At 34.0% G+C, this 21,968-nt stretch overlaps 1 protein-coding gene across 1 annotated transcript in view; it reads right to left on the bottom strand.

Moving 5' to 3' along the window:
- The window catches only part of DHTKD1 (dehydrogenase E1 and transketolase domain containing 1), a 948,838-nt gene that overhangs the window by 350,314 nt on the left and 576,556 nt on the right, over positions 1-21,968 (bottom strand). The window contains exon 8 of the mRNA XM_044088312.1: positions 3,187-3,499. Coding sequence (XP_043944247.1) covers positions 3,187-3,499 — 313 coding nt within the window. The remainder of the gene's footprint in view (positions 1-3,186; positions 3,500-21,968) is intronic.

Here is a 21,968-nt window from a genome sequence, read left to right as displayed (position 1 = left end):
AGATACAGATCTAGGATCACATCCAGCTTAAGGTATCCTACAAATGTATTCGGTGATGCCTACATAACTGCTGTACAGTTATTATCCAAAGATGTATTTTTAAAGAATGCATGCGAAAGCAACTCTAGCAAAATAAGCACTAAGTTCAGAGAGAAACTGCCTGTTATGCCTCTAACAGCAAAACTGAATAGAGGTGGATAACCATTTAAACAGTGCTAACTAATACTTTTGCCCAATCTCTTAAAGGAACATTAAAAACAGCTGGAAATTTTTCAAGATAGATTTAGTTCTGTCCAAATAAAAAGTAAGCTGCCTGTGAACATCCATGGAATACAACTGATACTATTCTCTGAAAATGCTCAACGGGACAGATACTGCTGTTGAATCAAGGTCTTTCCTCCTGCACTGTACCTTGGAAGAGAAGACTCAGAAGGCCACTTAATCCATGTGTCCCTCCTGAGGATGGTGGCCACTTAATCCCTCCATCCACAGGATGGTGGATGGATGGCAATGCAGGCAGAGTGGATCTCATGATGGGGACCGTGACAAAGTTCCATGTTATAGGGATGTCTGCACTGCAGTAGCCACAATCAAAATAAGGACTGAAAAAATGAGTACCCAAGGTTGACCCTGGCAGGTCAAGGACTACCCTAACATTAAACCTGGAGAACAGAACAGCAGTTACTATCAAAATCAACACAGGGTACAAGTTCATGGTCAAAAGTCTTATCTCAGGGATGGAACAGTTAGCCTGGAAGAATATGGATTCAAATCTATCACAAAGAATCAACTGCCAACTCAGAAACGAAGGAATCCTCTAATGTCAATGGTCCCAGTGTCAAAAACCCTAGTGCCAACAGCACCGTTGATGGAAATAAGTCAAGGATAAGGGATGTAGCAATGAAGTTGAGGCCACAGTTATCCTAGAAGGATCCACTGACTCCAACATCAATGGGTCGATTCATGGTCTCCCATGAACCAGGGCCTGGAAAGGGAGTGGTGACTAAATCTTGGACCAGTTGCAGAAACGTTTGGAAAAGAATACTTAGATTTAATCATTTATCAAGTAAAGAAAATCAATGCATTACTATTACAAATATGAAATGGGTGCCTGTTTACAACCACAGGTGCATTCCTTCTTGGCACTCTAATATAAAGCTGCTTAACAACTACTGACTACCACTAACTAACATACTTAAATTACAATCCCATGTTCCCTTAAAATCAGAATAGCACACAGATGGTAAGACATCAATTTTCCTTAGCTAAAAAAGCTAATAAGCTTTTGTAAATACAGCCTCAGTTACATGAAACAGATTGTTTATACACATCAATAATCTTACTTCTATAGCTGTATTTAAGAAAAAATTAAAAGCACAACTGAAACTGGAATACTCATGTGAAAGCTACAAGAACTCTGGTTAAGCAACAATTATACTCTCCTCAGTGTACTAGCAATGTATTAGCAATACATTTTTTCTACAAATCATCAAGTTTATAACTTGCTCACGCATGCCTTATTATTTGTACATATGCAAATATTTCTGTATTATTGCATGTCAGCAATAGAAGTAGATCTGAAAATATGCCATACTCCTTCAGAAATCCGCTGGAAATGGTTGCTTGTTCATCAAACATATAAGGCTGAGCCCCGTACTGCATATACGTACATTTTACATAGATTCACTAATGACACTGAAACACTTTCAGAAAATGTACAGCTATTATCATAAAAATACAAACTACTAACTCATGTGCTTAATTATAATAGTTAAGTAATCTGTTCTATGCTGCAATGTACAATTAATTCATTTCTTTGAATACTTGTATTTTTCAACATTAATGTCACTGTCTGTCTTCTCACTGTGTTTTGCTAATTAAATGGGGTCATGGCTGAAAAGGGCCTCTGGACCAGCCCAAGTTAACTCCCTGATAAACAAATGTAAATCCTATGATTATGATCAGATCTCTGACTGTGGATGCAATGAAACGCACCTCAAGAAAGAAGCTGGAAAGGTGAATCCTGGCTTCATGAATCCTGGCATCCATGTTGAAAACACATAAGTTGGTTATGATTGGAGACCCGATCATAATTCTTTGTAGTGCATGAAGCTTTATCTGCTCCATATACTACCAAGTTACAAAAAAAAATGAAGAAGTGAGAAGTGGTTCGCTGGTTTTCAAACATTTAAAACAGACAGCAGTCAGAAATGAAGTTGCCCTTTGTACAACTAACAGCTTTAAAAAAGGTACCTGCAAAGTACAAGACTGAAAACTTTGCAGAAATACTTCAAATATCACCAGAAATGTTTAAGTCTGATTAAACAGGAGAGTCAAAGAGGTTCCTTCAACAGAAACATAGTCATACTTGAGCTTTTAACATATAAAGGTTCAATAATACACCAATCTCTTCTTATAACCTATAGAAAATAATTCAAGAAACACTGAAGTGGTAACTCAGCAAGGAATTAAGGCATAAATTTCTTCCTTTTTTTCTTGGTATCAAATACCATGCAAGCATATGTCGCTTGCATATTAAGCACAAGAATCTGTCTGACCACTGCCTTATCAGAGAACAGAATATACTCAGGAATTCAGGGAGGTAAATATAACATTTGCAAAAGAAGCTGTTCATGTAAGAACAAGCAAAAGATTTCTTATTAGATAAATATTCACCACTCCTACGTAGGTGTTCCCATTCCCACTACCTTTAGGACTTGAGAGATTGTATGGCAGCTGGCTTAGAGGATTAAGGTGCTTTTAAGGAGCGGTTTCCTGTGATCCAGTGGTGCAAGGCTCGATTCCTTCAGCTTCCACTGTCTGTGTGACTCTGTGCAACTCACTTAACCAAACACTGTTACTGGGATGAGTCTGAAAAAGGTCCATGGAGATCAGTGCTCAAACTCAGAAAACAAATACAAATAAGTAAATAAATAAAATAAACAAATAGGACATAGGATGCACTGCAACATACAGTAAGATGCAGTGGTGATCCCTCTTTTCCTTTGTTCATTTGGTCACATATTGGGCTAGTAGAAGGTGAAAGGAGTAAAACTCCAAAGGCGAGAACACTAAAAGGAAAGGAATCAAATATCAAGCCATATAAACTTTAGCAACACTGTAACCTACCTGCCTTCACTTGTCAGCCAATCCGCTGCATATGAATTTGCCTGTTGTGATACTTACCTGCACATGGGTCTTAAGCAGATGGTTATGTAAATTAAACTCTTTAGGAGTGTCCACCGATTTTGCACCAATGAACTTTAACAAATCAATAGGCAGCCCAGTATTCCAGGAAGTGATCCTGCTTGAAGGCTCTGCCATCTCACTCCAATGGACCTGTAAATTCGTTGGAGGAGGAATATAGAATGGAGAGTCTGCAAAGTGCTGATTTAATTTAGAGTAATATGCTGTCTTTATCTCAGAAATCTCTTGTTCTGCCATGAGGCTCTCTGCTATTAATCGTTCACTGTATGTGTCGGGAATACTTTTCCGTGACCTATTTTAAAAAAAAGATAAATTTCCTTTACATTTTTAATTAAACAGCAAACTGGATGTATTAACGAGGAGGCATTCTGAAATTTTACAAAACACAGAAAAAACTAACTTGTTATTTTCATTGACAACATGGTGAGACAAAAATAAGTTTGAAATTATGTTATACAGCCTTTGGCCAATAATCTTAAATGGTCTTTTATCAAATTTAAAAACTGATCACAAAATCGGTGTACACATGACAATAATTACTCTGCAACTATTGTAGTTGCACAGGAGGTTCTAAAGACCTTAATAACTGGCCGATCTTCTCCTTAACTACTCTGCTTCCATTGTGTGATTCATTATCTCTCTGAATTTAGGCCAATTTAATACTGTGTGGTCTGAGGCTCTCCAAGTGAGTCTGCACTTAAAATAAGATGCTGACAACAAAATGGCCAAAAATCATGAACTGCAACTGTAAGCATCATGTAAGCTCTGCACATACAATGCTTTGGATTGTCTATTCCTGCCTCTATATGTTTTATACTGTGAGATAACCACATTACTAACTGCTGCATTGTAAATCTACACGACAGCATTCTGGTCACTTACTACATATGGTTTGGGGTTATTCATTTTAATACTGTAAGGTAAAGCACAGTTGTACAAGTAACCTTCTCATAACAGTAGATGTTCGAATGATCACTGTCTCCTTAGCCTAAGCTATGAAGATTATATCCTGCACAGGACATAACAGCTAGATAGATTCCAAAGCTTCAGGACATCTTACACGTGCCAAACCATTAGTCAGCTTTGGCTGTACTAACTAAAAAGAGCTTTCATATCAACAGAGAGAGATAGGCTAAGCCTTTGGAGAACACTGTTAGGAAAATAAAAAAATACATATCTACTCCCTGACATAAAACACATACAAAAAAGCGAGTGGGGGAGCAGCTGCTGCAGCAGTGATCATTTAAATATCTACTTATACAACTGTATTATGTTCTTCATATTGATCGCTGCTGCAGTAGCCTTAGCTATATGGGTAGGTTTCCATATCTTAAAATAACTGGGAGGTAGAAGGGGAAGGGTCTAGGAGCTCCTGTAGAATGGTCCTAGCATTGGTCGGATCACGCCTATCCTAGACCTGAAGGAGGAATCTAGATTATAATGCTTTGTAAAGGTATACACAGAGGACCAAGGTGCTGCTTCCAGAATACTTTTAGAGTCCAACCCTTTCCAAAAAGCCATACATAAAGTCAAGGCCATGGCAGAATGAGCTTTTACTCTGGATGGAAAAATTCTGTTGTGGTGGGAATAACAAAAGATAATATCCTCAGTCAATCATTTGGAAACAGTCTGCTTTGACACACACATTGCCCCCCTCTGCTTACTTTCAAAAGAAATGAACAACTTATTGGAAGTTCTGAAAGATTTTATTCTATTAAGATAGTACTCAAGTTGTCTGAAGGATATCCAAGGTAAGAAGCATCCTTTATACCTCATTTTTGCGTTCTGGAAAGAAAACATGGAGATGGATAGATTTGCTTAAACTAAACATGGATACCACTTTAGGTATAAAAACGATTAGTTCTCAATGAAACCCTGTCTCTTTAACATAATAATGCTTTCTAAAGTATCTTTAAATGTTACAGGTCTCACACATATGTACAAAAAAGAAAGAGTAGTGAACTATATTAAAAAATGTACAGAGCAAACAGTTATGCTACAGCAGACACAATTGGAAAAAACTGAATATGTGAATTTGATAAAGAAAGGTTTTCAGGATGGTTACTCAGCGGAATACCTCGGAAAAAAGAAAAGAGCTGTACTTACGTTAATTGCAAGAAGAGCTTCAACAGTGATAGAGAGAATAAAAAAGATAATGGTAGATTTGTAGTACTAAGGGGCTACTGGTAGGGGAGGAGGATTACACTAGCACGTATTTATATTCCACCTAAAACTGCTATCATGGAGCTTAAGAAAACTCTGGTAGAAATAATCAGTTTTCAGTAGGGAATATTACTTATAGGTGGGGAATGGAATTTGATTTGCAGCAGCAAAGATGTATCTGGGGGGCAGAAGGGAAAATACAACAAAGGAGAGTAGATTTTTGAAGGAATTTATGAAAATATTTGCCACGGAAGATGTGAAGTCAGGAGTAGGAGATCGGAATGAATTTACATATGATTTCCCCAGATACAAAAACTGGGCTAAGTTAGACAGAACTTAAATTTCACAGGAGCACGTGCATTTAATTGAAAGTTTTTGTATGCATCCAATAACTATTTCAGATTATGTGCCAATAATAACTAAAATAAAAATGCAGGGTAATGAAATAAAAATGAGACACTGGCACTTTCCCACCTGTCAGTTGAAAGGAGAGGAATTTAAAGAATGGGTAATGGAAATTATTTGGGAGTTATTTGAGAAGATAGAAATTTCTTCTGAAAATATAGCTATGGAGTGGGATCAAATTACAGTGGAGTTTAAAAATAGGGTGGGAATAAAAGAAAGAGAAATATGGTTAAGAAGTAACGAGAATTATTTAGAGGGACTGACAAATGTTAATGTATTGCAAGCAGGGGGAATCTCACAGAACAAGAATGCTAAGCAGAAAATGAAGGATTACCTCGACGATATGCATGACTTTAGAAAGATTTCTGTTAAGCAACTTTTTAACAATAATGCCAGAGCAGAAAAACTTTTAGCGCAATGACTCAGGCAACAGAAAGTAGAAAGCGTTGTCACAAAGTTTAGGGAGCCTATAACAAGGAAGATAACAAGATATCCTTTAGAGGTACTAGAAATGTTTTGGAAATTTTATGAAAGTTTGTATAAAGCAGGAAAATAAGGAGATCAAGAAAAGGCACAAATGGAAATGTTTATGGAAGAATTAAATAATCCAAGATTAGATGTAGATGAGGCTCAATTACTAACAGGAGAAGATGAGATAAAAATAGTGATGTATAACCAATCCACAGGAAAGTCCCCAGGAACAGATGGTATTCCTATAGAAGTTTGGTAACTAGGAGGGAAAACTGACAAAAGATCTGGAAGGCTTTGTTTAACCGTACTTTAAAAGGAGGAAAAGCACCAAAATCCTGGAAGAAAGCTGTGATGGTTATAATACCTAAAGAGGGTAAAGACCCATCAGATTCAACTTCATACAGGCCCATTACATTCCTAAACCATGATTATAAAGTGTTTATGTCTCTAGTGGCTAAAAAAATTGCAAAGGTGATGCCAAGACTGATAGATATGGATCAATCTGGTTTCGTGGAGGGGAGGCAAACATTTCACAACAGTAACAGAACACTGATGATCCACAGGGAAGCTGAATGTAAGAAATGCCACAGATGTTTACAGGTCTTGATGCAGAGAAAGGATCTGACAGAGTAAGCTAGGATTTTATGAGTAGGGCAATGGAAGCTTTTGCATTCCCTGATAAAATTATAAGGTTGATTAGGAGGGTATAGGTCTGATAATTTCTGTTTGAGCAGAAGAAGCATGCAGGGGTGTCCCTCTTTCCCTTTTGTTATTTGCACTATATTTTTAAACCATTGGCCAAGAAAATAAGAGAATCAGAAATTCAAGGATATAATTGGTATGGTAGTCAAGAAAAGCTGGCTCTATTTGCGAACAATATTATTTTATACCTGATAAAACCAGAAAAGGACATTTCAGTATTGTACAACATTTTCTGGGAGTTTCAAATCTTTTCAGGATACAAATTAATGAAGCGAAAACAAAGGCAATAGCTGTAAATTATGTACCCACACAAGAATTGGTTCAGCAATATCCATATTTATGGGGATATGACAAAATTAAGTACTTGCGAGTACCGATTCTGGTGTGGCAGCTAAGGATATGTGGGAAGAGACTAAACAAAAGATAATACAAAAACTGAGAAATTGGAAGCTCGGTTATATGGATGTGGATAGCAAGATACAAGCAGTTAAAATGTTCTTAGTCCTTTCAGTTTTAGACACAGGTCAGGCATATTTTTATCAACCAGAGGAGAAGTTGTGGATAGCAATTAATAAAGAGCTGATGGATTTTATCTGGGAGGGGAACACGGGCAAGAGTCAAGAGGGATAAGATTATTCTTCCAAGTAAACAAGGCGGTGTGGGATTACCCAATTTGAAGAGGTATTTCAGAGCTACACAGTCAAAGCTCCTGAACATATCACAAGCAGAAACCTATAATTCAAAGTGGAAAAGGATGATGCTGAAACAGAGGGGAAGCTCAAGAAACAAGGAGAGACTGGGATTTCGGATGCAAATCCTTAGCAGAACAACAATAACCATATAAAATATTATATTCATAAAGTAGCAGAAAGTACTCCAAGAACTAGGCTAACGTGTGAATCGAGAAAGGAGATTCTGCTGAGAGGGATTAAGGATATTTGGCAAGAGGGGGCTGGAATTTATTGGGGAAATCTGGTAAAAGAACCAATGTATTAGGAGCAAATAATAAGAGATGGAATGGTAATAGAATGGGAAGAGGTCAATAATTTATTTGGACTGCACTTATTTGGCTAGATATTGCTTTCCCTATCAAGGACTGATGTCAGAGTATAGGCAAAGAAAAAGAAATAGGGGATCCTATGCATAAGACCAGCACTACTAGAGTTTTTAGTAGAATCTAGAATGGAAGCTGCTGTGAAAAAAGGAATAATTAGTACAGCATGCAAAATATTGCATGACAACTATAAAAATCAATCAGAGGAGGTTAGAAAGGATTGGGAAGAGAGACTGGATAACTGAAATTGGGATCTATAGAAAGGGTAGGAGCAAATTACACAGAAAAAAATGGGAACTGTAGGAACAATGCATCTACTTTAGTAGAATAAAGGTTCACTTACCCGACACTGAAATTTCCCAGATGAAAGGCCTCACAACTTCACAAGACTGACATCCAAAACACCAAGTTTTCACGAAGGCAAGTAACCACTTGGCCATCCTGTTGAACTTTGCCCCTTACCCCCCAAGGTAGTGCAATCTCTGAGTTGGTATATTTAGTTAGGGGGGTGGGGGTGGGGGTGAAGCCTCCCACATTGGTGAGTTTAGTTTTGTTTCATTTTGTTGTTTTATTTGGGATGGCCAAGCGCTTACTTACCTTGTGTAAAAAGTCAGTGTTTTGGATGTCCGTGTTGTGCAGTTCTCGGTCCTTTCGTCTCAGGGAAGTGGGAGACGGGTAAGTGAAACATCGGTGTTCTGAAGTAGATCTGGGAACAACACATGCAAAGGACGAACGAGGTTTAAAAACAGGTAGGATCTGTATATGAGCTATATAATGCTCAACTGACAATGGCCAGATAGATTATAAGTGATGTACAATGTTTGCAACTAAAATTACGTCAAAAAAAAAGGGGAGATAAGGTTGACTCCATCATAAGAGCTTGCAACTCAGATACTCTTCTTGCAGATGTTTGAGTAATTAGCAAAACAGTTTTCATGTTAAGAACCTCACGTCAGCCAGGTAATCCGTTTCAAATTAAGCATTAGCTTCTCCAAAATAAAATTAATATCCCAAGGAGCAGCCACTGATTTTCTATGAGACTTTTTAAAGAAAACATTTTTTAATTTAATATATTCACAATATATACACAAAAAGGTAGAAATACAACATCACATACTGTTATAGAATGTTAGGAATACACTGAATCATCAAAGCAATCTTATACAATTAATACATTAAGAGTCTTGGTATTTCATCAGCAACGCTTCAAGGCTATCTCAACCACTAAAACTCTTAGTATGATTTGTATATATTATTCTAATCAATTCATTTTCAGTTTTACATAGTACTGCTGTTAACTTTTAAAAAAAATCTTTGAATGTAGGAACCAAATTCGATTTCCAATTTTTTGTAATAACTTTTCTAGCTACTACCAGGAGGCACCAACATTTTTGTTGTTTGGCTTTTACAGATACAGGAAGTGGAACATTCACTAGTATTATTGATCTAGTTAAAGAGATTATCAGACCATAACCTCTTAAAAACATACTTATCCCAATATACATTTATTTTTTCTCAATCCATAAATATAGGTCCAATCAGCTTTTGCATCTTTACTACATCTCCAATACACTGAAGAAGTCATTATACTAAACTTAAGAGATTTTATAGGGGGTAACAAACATTATATCAATATATTTCCACATAAAAACATTCCAGTATAAACCTGAAGTTTGACTAACTGATTTAATTAACAAAGTTTTATTCTTACCATCAACTGAGTCACTCAATCCACTAGTATCTAAAAACTTCCAGAATTTTGTATCAAAATTACTATTTATAATTACCTTATATAACTTGGACAATATTCCTTTGTAGGTTAATTTACGTTTTATGACAGCATTCGTATATTCATATGATGGGGGGATAGTGTTCTGTTCCTCTTTACTGATATTATCTACAAATTTATTTAATTTCTTACTGATGGATAATGTTAACTGGTTAACAGATTGATCCAACTTATAATTCATCATTAAATATTGTGGTAACTTAGCTTTTCCTTTTTCAAAGCAACTAGATCACAATACTAATCCATTCCTGTTTAGTAAATTAATTTTAACATTTTCTGAGCTTCCTTAAATCGAGAGGTGTGTGCAATAAAAAAGCACAATTTCTATTTTGACATTAATGGAGTTTTAAGAATATAACTTCTCCTCTATTTAATTTTAAATATCTCATTAATTATTTCTATTTGTTGCCATTATTTAATCAAGTTGCATTAATAGGTAATAGATTAAAACTATTCATACTGTATATCTAAAATATGTTTAAAAGATAACATGACACATTTTTCCACCATATTAAATTGTATACAAGACTCCATGCATTCCTCCAACACTATCTTAACATTCCACATTTTAAGTTCCTCCTTTCTACAAACTAAACTACTAAAATTTGTAAATGAAAACAAGTCTACAACTGTAACTGTATATATTACTAATAAAACTCAACCTACCATGGATACCAAAGTTCCTAGTTTGCCTGTTAGACTATTACACTACCTCTCTACCTACCAATCCTAAAATTTCATTAACAATAGCCAAAAGCTACTTGTACTTACAAATAATTCATATAATATTATATACGAGTTAAAATAATAAAAAAATATTAATTTAGTTATGCGTTTTGCCATTTAAAACTATTTCTCCCACTATATAAAAGTTTAATAATCTTCTTCCATTAATCATACATATTAAATAATCCAACAAATAGTGTACTATATACCTATTTATGCAATAGTTGTATACATTTTCCTTTAAATATTCCTAAATTATTCACTCGTTCAACATTATTTTTAACTAAATCTCTAAACAAATAAGTAGAATAAAGTGGGACCTGAAGAGATAAAAAGACATATGCAAATTTACAAGTGATAGGTAATCTTATCATACTAAATTATTATACAAAAGGAAACCAATGCACATATATACATCATGCTAAAAGATACATACATATTTTATAGATCTAACAAAAGCTCTGAATTAATTTTAAAAGTACAAGTGTCTACACCTAAGAATTGTGCAACACTCAATATAAGTATTTAAAAATCTTTATTAAACTAATTCATAAAATATGTACATTACTGAAGTCAAACAGAATGTCTTGTTATTTCTGTAGACTCAAACAATGTCATCTATATTGCATTAAAAAGTTACAATGTCCTTAATTCAAATCCCATTCTCCCTTCCCAGGTTCAAACATACTGAAAAATCTACTTTACTTTCTATCAAAATGAAGGCACTGATTCAGCAATATAACACTCAAATTTCAGATATGACTTATGAAAGTAAACTAGTGAATCTAATAACACACAATATGCCAAAAGCTTCAAAATTCACATGACCAAGCTTTTAATTTCAGCTTTCGGGATGTTTTCAAATATTTTATATGATTTTCTATGTACATTATATGAGATCTTGTACATTCACATTTCTGCTATAAGCAGGAATATGTAATACATATCTTGCTTATAAGCAGTTTGTTATTTAAATACATTTCCCATCTTATTCAATCACTAATATTCTACCTTATTCTATATAACTTGTATTTCTTAAATTTCCCATCAAAGAGCTATTTAATCACCATCTATTAAAGATTACAGTGTATGTATACATTTAACTTACTGATGCTGCTCTTTTATTAATCTTACAAAGTAGATATTTCATTCCTTGTGCATATCCATTTTATTCATAAGATGTTTACTCTTCTTATTAATTCTAGTATTACAAACAATCTTGAGTATATGCAAAAGAATTCCTGCTTGTTTAATTTGAATGCATGTTTTAGCCATTGTGAACTGCTGTTCTGATCTAAGCTTCACATCCTGACATTAGAATTTGATTACAGCATGTGAAAATGACAACTCACAGCACACAGTAACTGCTAATTTCCTCTATAGGTTTCTCAGTCTTCTTAATTCTTTTAAACTGTTCTAATCAGTAATAAACATCTAACTTTACTTCTTTCCATTAATATGTACAGTTAGAGTTAATAACATTGCAGCATAAACTATTAACATTCAGCAACATGTAAGCAAATTATGCCAGCAACAGCTCAATATAAAACATTAACATAGCTTTTGTTTTATCAATTTTTCCCTTCTAAGAAAAGAAAAAAAGATGTTACTTTGAGTTGATTTCTTGCATATATGCTTGGAAAAAAAGAAAAGAAAACAAAATTAATTTTTGTTATCACAGACATCAGTGATGAACGCTGACCTAGATTTTCTTCAAAAGAGCTTAAGAAGCAGGTGGAAAAAAAAGTGAGGCAAACAAGAATCCAGCATTCTCACACAACTGAAAAATTATTTTGTTCTCAAGTTTTTTTTTAAGTGTTACTTGCTTCATAAACCACTTATAAAGGAATGTGTCACACAGAAACAAGGAAAACAAAATGATCAGCACTTTAACATTTCTAATTAGCATATCACTTACATCTGACATTCAGTTAACCCAGCAATGCACATACTATGCAATGTTAAATAACAAACACATTTTTTTAAACTTACATAGTCATAAATTAAACAATTCTGCTGCTTATAACTTAATGACATTATCTTAAAGGAAGTATTTCTTTAATATTTATAAATACATTTATAAGTTTAGTTAAGTGAACTACATGAAGTATTTCACTGTAAATATGAGTAAAACAGTAATGCAAACCATTTATATGCCTTATCATGAAAAATGTTTTAGATTAGGATACAAACTCATACATATGTTTTGAAACTTGAAGTCCAATAAAAACCTTTTACATGTTTCAGAAAAAAAGTCCTGCAATCAAAGAATATAAGTAACTTATTTTTAAGCTTTTTAATTCTAGAAGCAGTTTTCCAGGAATTCAGCTCACTCTCTTGAGGGATATACTGTTTCAATTCATTTCTTCAGCGCTATTAAGCATTTTCCTTTTGCTAACAAAAGTGGATGTCTGCTCCAGTGTGTCAAATATTTTAGTTCCTTCACAAAGAAATAATTTGATTTTTACAGAAAGCACCAAAGTGGCTTTAATTGTGTTCTTTTTAAGTTATTTGATCAGTGGTAAGCAGGATTTTCTTTTACTCATTACTTTCTGGAATAATTAATTTTAATAGGTGGGTTGGACCCATGCTGTTTTTAATAGTTTATATTTTTCAAAGCTAGACATAAACTTAACTATAATTGAACGTGGCATTTTCCTTCTTTGAAGGTGCTCCCAGAGATCTGTGCCCTTTCAATTCCAAAAGATAAAGTTTCAGGTAGATTTAATGTTTTATGTAATTGGTTGTTAAGAAGTTCATTATATTGTCTCCATCATACTTTTCAGGTATACCACAAATTTTAATGTTACTTTGTCTCAGTCTATTTTCTAAATCATCAACTTTATCTATGAGCCTTTTAAAAGAAACTCAGTCAGAGACTCACCGTCAGTTATTCTCCCTTCGTGTTCATTTAAAGCTTCTTCCATACTGCTGATTTAGAAATTCTTATGAAACAACAAAATGCATAAATGTCCCATCTTCTTTCTGGTCTCTTTTTTGAAACTTTCCATTTTGGTAACCAGTTAATCCATTTTAAGTAATACATCCTGCATACTAGACATTAGTGACTGGATGTCTTTTTTAACACAAGAAACCTGATACCATTTCTTGAATGGCTCATGTTGAAGTCTTCTCTTTTAACCAAGCAGTTAAAATTCTGACAGGAAAATTACAGCATTTGAAGCTATAAATCTTTTTTCTGACTTTCAGTGAATGAAATTAGCTAACAAGCATCTCCAAATTTTAACTTTTTGATTATATTTTCAGTCAGAGAAAAGTTCATTTCCAGTGCTTGCACCAGTTACTGTTCTCAGTTAGCCATCTTGGTCATAGCCTAGTCTTCCAGGAGGCTTTTTATGTAGCATACCTTTCAAAAACATTGCTGGCTATAGGGTATCCACATTTTCCATACTTAGACTTGTTTATCTTTGTGAGCGTTTTCAAAGTGTCAGCAATCTCAAACCTGGGTAAGACATCTCTTACACAGGCTAGCACAGCATAGCCCAAAGGGTAAGGCAGGGAACTGATAATGTGATAAAAAAACACAAAACCTTAAGAAAAATCTGAAATCTGGGGAAAAGGAATGTGATCATATGCATATTTTAAAACTAAGGTTACTAGAAAACTCAAATGAGAAAAAGGGGGTAATAAGTTGTGAACTGAAAGCATTTTGAACCTGGCCACAGCCCCCTCCACTAGGAGGACTTTTACATAGCAGCCCTTTCAAAAACATTTTCACAAGAGATTACATTGAAAGGGGATCCATGGACAAATGAACCTTGATAGAGTAGTAAGACAGGCCATAGGATAGAAATTGACACTAATACAGTAAAACCAGAGAAATACTATCCTTGAGTTGGTGCTAGTTTTGTTGGCATCAATTAGAAAACCTTTTTCATTTGTTAATATATAATTTTATTGTAGCAGGCTTTCTTGCCTCTATTTGAACCTGCTGCACATGCTCAAATAACGAAGGCCTAACATGTATTCAGATCCTATCATCTAGGTAGTCAGCTGAAGTTGTCTGGGAGGAGGGATGCATCAAAGCTTGTGATAACGGCCACTAGAAATTTTCAAAAGAAGGGAGAACCACTACTGCCTATGTTACAGGAAGTCACCACAATGACCTTTGGGGAATCCTTCTGAATCTTCAGAAGTACCCTGGAATTCAGAAGAAAGTGTGAGAAAGCATAGACGAAAATTCCTGCCCAAGAAAAAGAAAACGCATAATTTGTCTTCTTGCATGGAGTCCTGGAGCAGAATTTTGCCTATGGAATGTTTAGAGAAGAGACAAAAAGTCTACCTGATGAACTCTCCAAAAAAGGGATCAAATCTTGGAAGAACCCCCCCCCCCAATTTAGTTTCCATTCGTGAGGTTCTACCTTAGCCTGCTCAACCTATCTGCTAAACAATTTGCTCTGACTGTACAAATGCCTGTACAGTTAGACTGCACTGTAAAGCTATAGCCCATGCCAATATGACTAGTCTACATACAGGGTGAGATCTGTTCGCCACTTGCTTGTTTATGTACCACATCACTGTGTTATTATCTGTGACCACTTGAAGAGGTCCCAGAACCTACAGATGATTTAGAGAGTTGAAAGCCTTTATAATAGTTAGAATCTATTTAATATACATGTGTTTTGGTCTGTCTGCCTACCTTTCTTGTCCCAAAGACCCTGCATTATATAATTTGACCCTGCTACTCATACAAAGACTGAAGTGTCTGTGGTGACTACTTGTTTTGTAGCAAGTGGGGAGAATGGGAAAGCTGGATTTTGGTAGATTTAGTCTCCACCAAGTGATTTCCCTTTCACAAATCCTTTCAAACCAAAAATGAATAGATTATAAGTGATGTACAATGTTTGCAACTAAAATTACGTCAAAAAAGGGGAGATAAGGTTGACTCCATCATAAGAGCTTGCAACTCAGATACTCTTCTTGCAGATGTTTGAGTAATTTGCAAAACAGTTTTCATGTTAAGAACCTCACGTCAGCCAGGTAATCCGTTTCAAATTAAGCATTAGCTTCTCCAAAATAAAATTAATATCCCAAGGAGCAGCCACTGATTTTCTATGAGACTTTAAAGAAAACATTTTTTAATTTAATATATTTACAATATATACACAAAAAGGTAGAAATACAACATCACATACTGTTATAGAATGTTAGGAATACACTGAATCATCAAAGCAATCTTATACAATTAATACATTAAGAGTCTTGGTATTTCATCAGCAACGCTTCAAGGCTATCTCAACCACTAAAACTCTTAGTATGATTTGTATATATTATTCTAATCAATTCATTTTCAGTTTTACATAGTACTGCTGTTAACTTTTAAAAAAAATCTTTGAATGTAGGAACCAAATTCGATTTCCAATTTTTTGTAATAACTTTTCTAGCTACTACCAGGAGGCACCAACATTTTTGTTGTTTGGCTTTTACAGATACAGGAAGTGGAACATTCACTAGTGATATTGATCTAGTTAAAGAGATTATCAGACCATAACCTCTTAAAAACATACTTATCCCAATATACATTTATTTTTTCTCAATCCATAAATATAGGTCCAATCAGCTTTTGCATCTTTACTACATCTCCAATACACTGAAGAAGTCATTATACTAAACTTAAGAGATTTTATAGGGGGTAACAAACATTATATCAATATATTTCCACATAAAAACATTCCAGTATAAACCTGAAGTTTGACTAACTGATTTAATTAACAAAGTTTTATTCTTACCATCAACTGAGTCACTCAATCCACTAGTATCTAAAAACTTCCAGAATTTTTTATCAAAATTATTATTTATAATTACCTTATATAACTTGGACAAGATTCCTTTGTAGGTTAATTTACGTTTTATGACAGCATTCGTATATTCATATGATGGGGGGATAGTGTTCTGTTCCTCTTTACTGATATTATCTACAAATTTATTTAATTTCTTACTGATGGATAATGTTAACTGGTTAACAGATTGATCCAACTTATAATTCATCATTAAATATTCTGGTAACTTAGCTTTTCCTTTTTCAAAGCAACTAGATCACAATACTAATCCATTCCTGTTTAGTAAATTAATTTTAACATTTTCTGAGCTTCCTTAAATCGAGAGGTGTGTGCAATAAAAAAGCACAATTTCTATTTTGACATTAATGGAGTTTTAAGAATATAACTTCTCCTCTATTTAATTTTAAATATCTCATTAATTATTTCTATTTGTTGCCATTATTTAATCAAGTTGCATTAATAGGTAATAGATTAAAACTATTCATACTGTATATCTAAAATATGTTTAAAAGATAACATGACACATTTTTCCACCATATTAAATTGTATACAAGACTCCATGCATTCCTCCAACACTATCTTAACATTCCACATTTTTAAGTTCCTCCTTTCTACAAACTAAACTACTAAAATTTGTAAATGAAAACAAGTCTACAACTGTAACTGTATATATTACTAATAAAACTCAACCTACCATGGATACCAAAGTTCCTAGTTTGCCTGTTAGACTATTACACTACCTCTCTACCTACCAATCCTAAAATTTCATTAACAATAGCCAAAAGCTACTTGTACTTACAAATAATTCATATAATATTATATACGAGTTAAAATAATAAAAAAATATTAATTTAGTTATGCGTTTTGCCATTTAAAACTATTTCTCCCACTACATAAAAGTTTAATAATCTTCTTCTATTAATCATACATATTAAATAATCCAACAAATAGTGTACTATATACCTATTTATGCAATAGTTGTATACATTTTCCTTTAAATATTCCTAAATTATTCACTCGTTCAACATTATTTTTAACTAAATCTCTAAACAAATAAGTAGAATAAAGTGGGACCTGAAGAGATAAAAAGACATATGCAAATTTACAAGTGATAGGTAATCTTATCATACTAAATTATTATACAAAAGGAAACCAATGCACATATATACATCATGCTAAAAGATACATACATATTTTATAGATCTAACAAAAGCTCTGAATTAATTTTAAAAGTACAAGTGTCTACACCTAAGAATTGTGCAACACTCAATATAAGTATTTAAAAATCTTTATTAAACTAATTCATAAAATATGTACATTACTGAAGTCAAACATAATGTCTTGTTATTTCTGTAGACTCAAACAATGTCATCTATATTGCATTAAAAAGTTACAATGTCCTTAATTCAAATCCCATTCTCCCTTCCCAGGTTCAAACATACTGAAAAATCTACTTTACTTTCTATCAAAATGAAGGCACTGATTCAGCAATATAACACTCAAATTTCAGATATGACTTATGAAAGTAAACTAGTGAATCTAATAACACACAATATGCCAAAAGCTTCAAAATTCACATGACCAAGCTTTTAATTTCAGCTGGATGTTTTCAAATATTTTATATGATTTTCTATGTACATTATATGAGATCTTGTACATTCACATTTCTGCTATAAGCAGGAATATGTAATACATATCTTGCTTATAAGCAGTTTGTTATTTAAATACATTTCCCATCTTATTCAATCACTAATATTTTACCTTATTCTATATAACTTGTATTTCTTAAATTTCCCATCCAAGAGCTATTTAATCACCATCTATTAAAGATTACAGTGTATGTATACATTTAACGTACTGATGCTGCTCTTTTATTAATCTTACAAAGTAGATATTTCATTCCTTGTGCATATCCATTTTATTCATAAGATGTTTACTCTTCTTATTAATTCTAGCATTACAAGCAATCTTGACTATATACAAAATAATTCCTGCTTGTTTAATTTGAATGCATGTTTTAGCCATTGTGAACTGCTGTTCTTATCTAAGCTTCACATCCTGACATTAGAATTTGATTACAGCATGCGAAAATGACAAATCACAGCACACAGTAACTGCTAATTTCCTCTATAGGTTTCTCAGTCTTCTTAATTCTTTTAAACTGTTCTAATCAGTAACAAACATCTAACTTTACTTCTTTCCATTAATATGTACAGTTAGAGTTAATAACATTGCAGCATAAACTATTAACATTCAGCAACATGTAAGCAAATTATGCCAGCAACAGCTCAATATAAAACATTAATATAGCTTTTGTTTTATCAATTTTTCCCTTCTAAGAAAAGAAAAAAAGATGTTACTTTGAGTTGATTTCTTGCATATATGCTTGGAAAAAAAGAAAAGAAAACAAAATTAATTTTTGTTATCACAGACATCAGTGATGAACGCTGACCTAGATTTTCTTCAAAAGAGCTTAAGAAGCAGGTGGAAAAAAAAGTGAGGCAAACAAGAATCCAGCATTCTCACACAACTGAAAAATTATTTTGTTCTCAAGTTTTTTTTAAGTGTTACTTGCTTCATAAACCACTTATAAAGGAATGTGTCACACAGAAACAAGGAAAACAAAATGATCAGCACTTTAACATTTCTAATTAGCATATCACTTACATCTGACATTCAGTTAACCCAGCAATGCACATACTATGCAATGTTAAATAAACACATTTTTTTTAACTTACATAGTCATAAATTAAACAATTCTGCTGCTTATAACTTAATGACATTATCTTAAAGGAAGTATTTCTTTAATATTTATAAATACATTTATAAGTTTAGTTAAGTGAACTACATGAAGTATTTCACTGTAAATATGAGTAAAACAGTAATTTGGGGGGGGGGGGGTCCGGCTTTCTTTCGGAAACCTCCTTGCAAATGCTTTTTAAATGTCTGCTTATCAGAATTCTGCTGAGACTGTTTATTGTGCTTCTTGGAAAAATTAGATGAATGAGTAGAAACTCCCTTGGAGAATTCAGAGAGGGAAGGATGAACAATCTAAGAGATTCCCTGAATAAGCATACTTCTCAATGACACACACTGATAACCTCTGCAGCAAAGGGTTCAAAAACATCTCTACCCAAGACAGAATTCAAAATTTTATTCTTGAAATTTTCTGGGAGTTCTGAGAATGCAGCCAAGTAAACCGCTTTAAAAGGATACCAGTGGCAGCAGCACTGGCACTAGTACTTACAGAGTCATAAACATATTTCAAACAATGAGTAGTGACCTGAAAAATAGAACTAAACTAAACTACACAAAGCAGATTTTTCCTCACAAGAAGAAGCTGAAGCTAAAACATTCCTCACACGTTCACAATTAATCAGGATAAAGTTTAAACAATGAATTCTAAAAATCAAAGTTGCAGAAGCATACACATTTTCCCAAACTTAACAAAAGCTTTACCATCCTTATCAGAAGAAGACTGATTAGAATTAACATACTACTTGACAGCAGTTGGGTTGGGGCTGGGATTAGTATATAAAAACTTGAAAGACTGAGGTACTTTCCATATTCTATCTGCTTTTTTCAGGAGCAACAGGTTGACTGCTAGGGAAACCACAGTCTGTGACAAACACATCATTCAGTGCTGACAGCCCTGGGAGATGGGTGAGGTATCTGGAAATTCCACTTATAACAAATCATAATATTTTCCAAGGGACTAAGAAACCTCAGTATGTGCCCACTGAAAACAATGTTTTGTTCAGGAAATAACCTTAGAAAAAGAGAATCCTTAAATGGGAGAATCCAATATCACACTTGTCTCAGAATTTGAATCAGAAACCTGAAGAGAAAACACTGCATCTGTCCCTTCACATTCCACTACAGAGTCTACTTAATGGACCTCTTCAGGGAAAGAGGAACCCATTTTCCTTTACTAGAAACCACCTTACAAGAAAGGTCAAGAGCCTGGACAAGACCCTGAAGCCAAGCCCAATAAATAACTCCTGTCAATAGTAACTAATATAGGACAAGTTAAATGTTTTGTTTTCTGTCTCTTTTTGACAGAAGAGTTAGGGAAACAGCTTCACCAGGGATGGGCACAACATTTTGGGCTAAACAGGAGCATATTCTCTGCCCTTTCTCCCATCATAGACAAGAATGGCTCTCCCCTGCCCACTGCGGGGATCCCCAACAGCCGCACAGGATGTGGCTAATCACTGGTTCATGGTAGCTGTATGGACATCAGAGGAATCCAAAGAAAAGCATGAGTGGTCTGAGTTATCAGCTTTGGCAAAAGCACAGTCACCCACCTATGTGCTATGGGGGTAAAAGTTGATTAACAATCTTTTTCTTTTTATGGTGAAAAAAGGTCCAACCATGGGACTGGTAGTTTGTTCCACTGTCAAGCCAAAAATAGTGTTTGTTCCTTGGGGAAGCTTAGCGGCAATAGTCAGTGAAATAGGAAATTAATAGAAAAAGTCACATTTTCTCACAAAAATAGAATATAATGCACTTTATTTTACTTTTTTTCAGCCTCAGAAAGTGTTTACATACAGTTTAGCTACTGAAAAAGCACTTTTAAACAACTTTTAACAAATTTTTATCACAAAAGTAAAAAGTGCATTCTCATTTTAAAAAAGCATAAAAGTCATGAGGCAGTTAAGGAAAATACTTTTTTTTTCTTTTCCTACTTGTTTCTCACAAAAAGTAACTTTAAACACGTTTAAAAGTAATGTGGGTGGTCTTTCCCTGAAGGGAACTTACCAGCCCAGCAATTAAACAGTGTTAGTTGACCATCAATCCTCAAATGTCCATAGAGGAGAGCTATTCTCAGCAGCAGAAAAGCTCTAAAGGGCTTGGTGCCCAAACCTGTCTTTTTTATTTTGGCTCGAGCTAACAGCTTTGGTGAGTGGAAGGTGCCCTGAAGCTTTGGAAGTTGGCAAGCTATTACATCCTATGCAAAATATAACTCATATAGCGTAGGATCCTGCAGCAGTGATCAACATGAAGAACGTTAATCATGCTAATGACTGTTGCGTTGTACATCTATACCACAGCTTTGCTATGTATGACTTGGAATTAATCTGAAAGTAGATACTTTTCACATTGCTCTCATTCCACTCACCAAAATAAATAAATAAATGCATACATACATAAATAAATAAATTCAAGTTTTCATACTTTTGCTGTGGTTAACCTTCATTAATGTTTTCATTTTATGAGACAGTGACACTATAGAAAACTTAAAAAAAATATATATATATCTCATAAGAGGAAGGGTCTGAGGGTCCTGCACATCCATATTAGGATATTTTTAAGTACTCCATCAACAAGCACCATATACCAGACAAAGCTGTAGGCAATGTGATTTTGCTGCGAGAAACATGGAAGAATACAAGACCAACATTTTCATGTAATAACATACTGCAAAAGCAAAATCCACATTGCTTTCATTACCCTGCCCCAATTCTTTTATTAAAAAGAAAAGCTGTGCAAGATTTGTGCGTCAATCTATATTATTCAAAGGAGTTTTTTTCCTACTCATGGCAATCACTTCTAAGCTGTGACTCCTACTGTAAAATTAGTTCAAAGACAAAGTGGCAAAAGCTGACATTGGCAAAATAAATCCAAGAAGCAGGCTTTATGTTAGCAC

Source organism: Protopterus annectens, chromosome 11.part0 (assembly GCF_019279795.1).
Source record: "Protopterus annectens isolate FY-2018-M chromosome 11.part0, PAN1.0, whole genome shotgun sequence".
Lineage (NCBI taxonomy): Eukaryota > Metazoa > Chordata > Ceratodontiformes > Protopteridae > Protopterus > Protopterus annectens.
The sequence above is the reverse complement of the archived record's forward strand: the minus strand, read 5'-3'. Positions and strand labels throughout refer to the sequence as shown.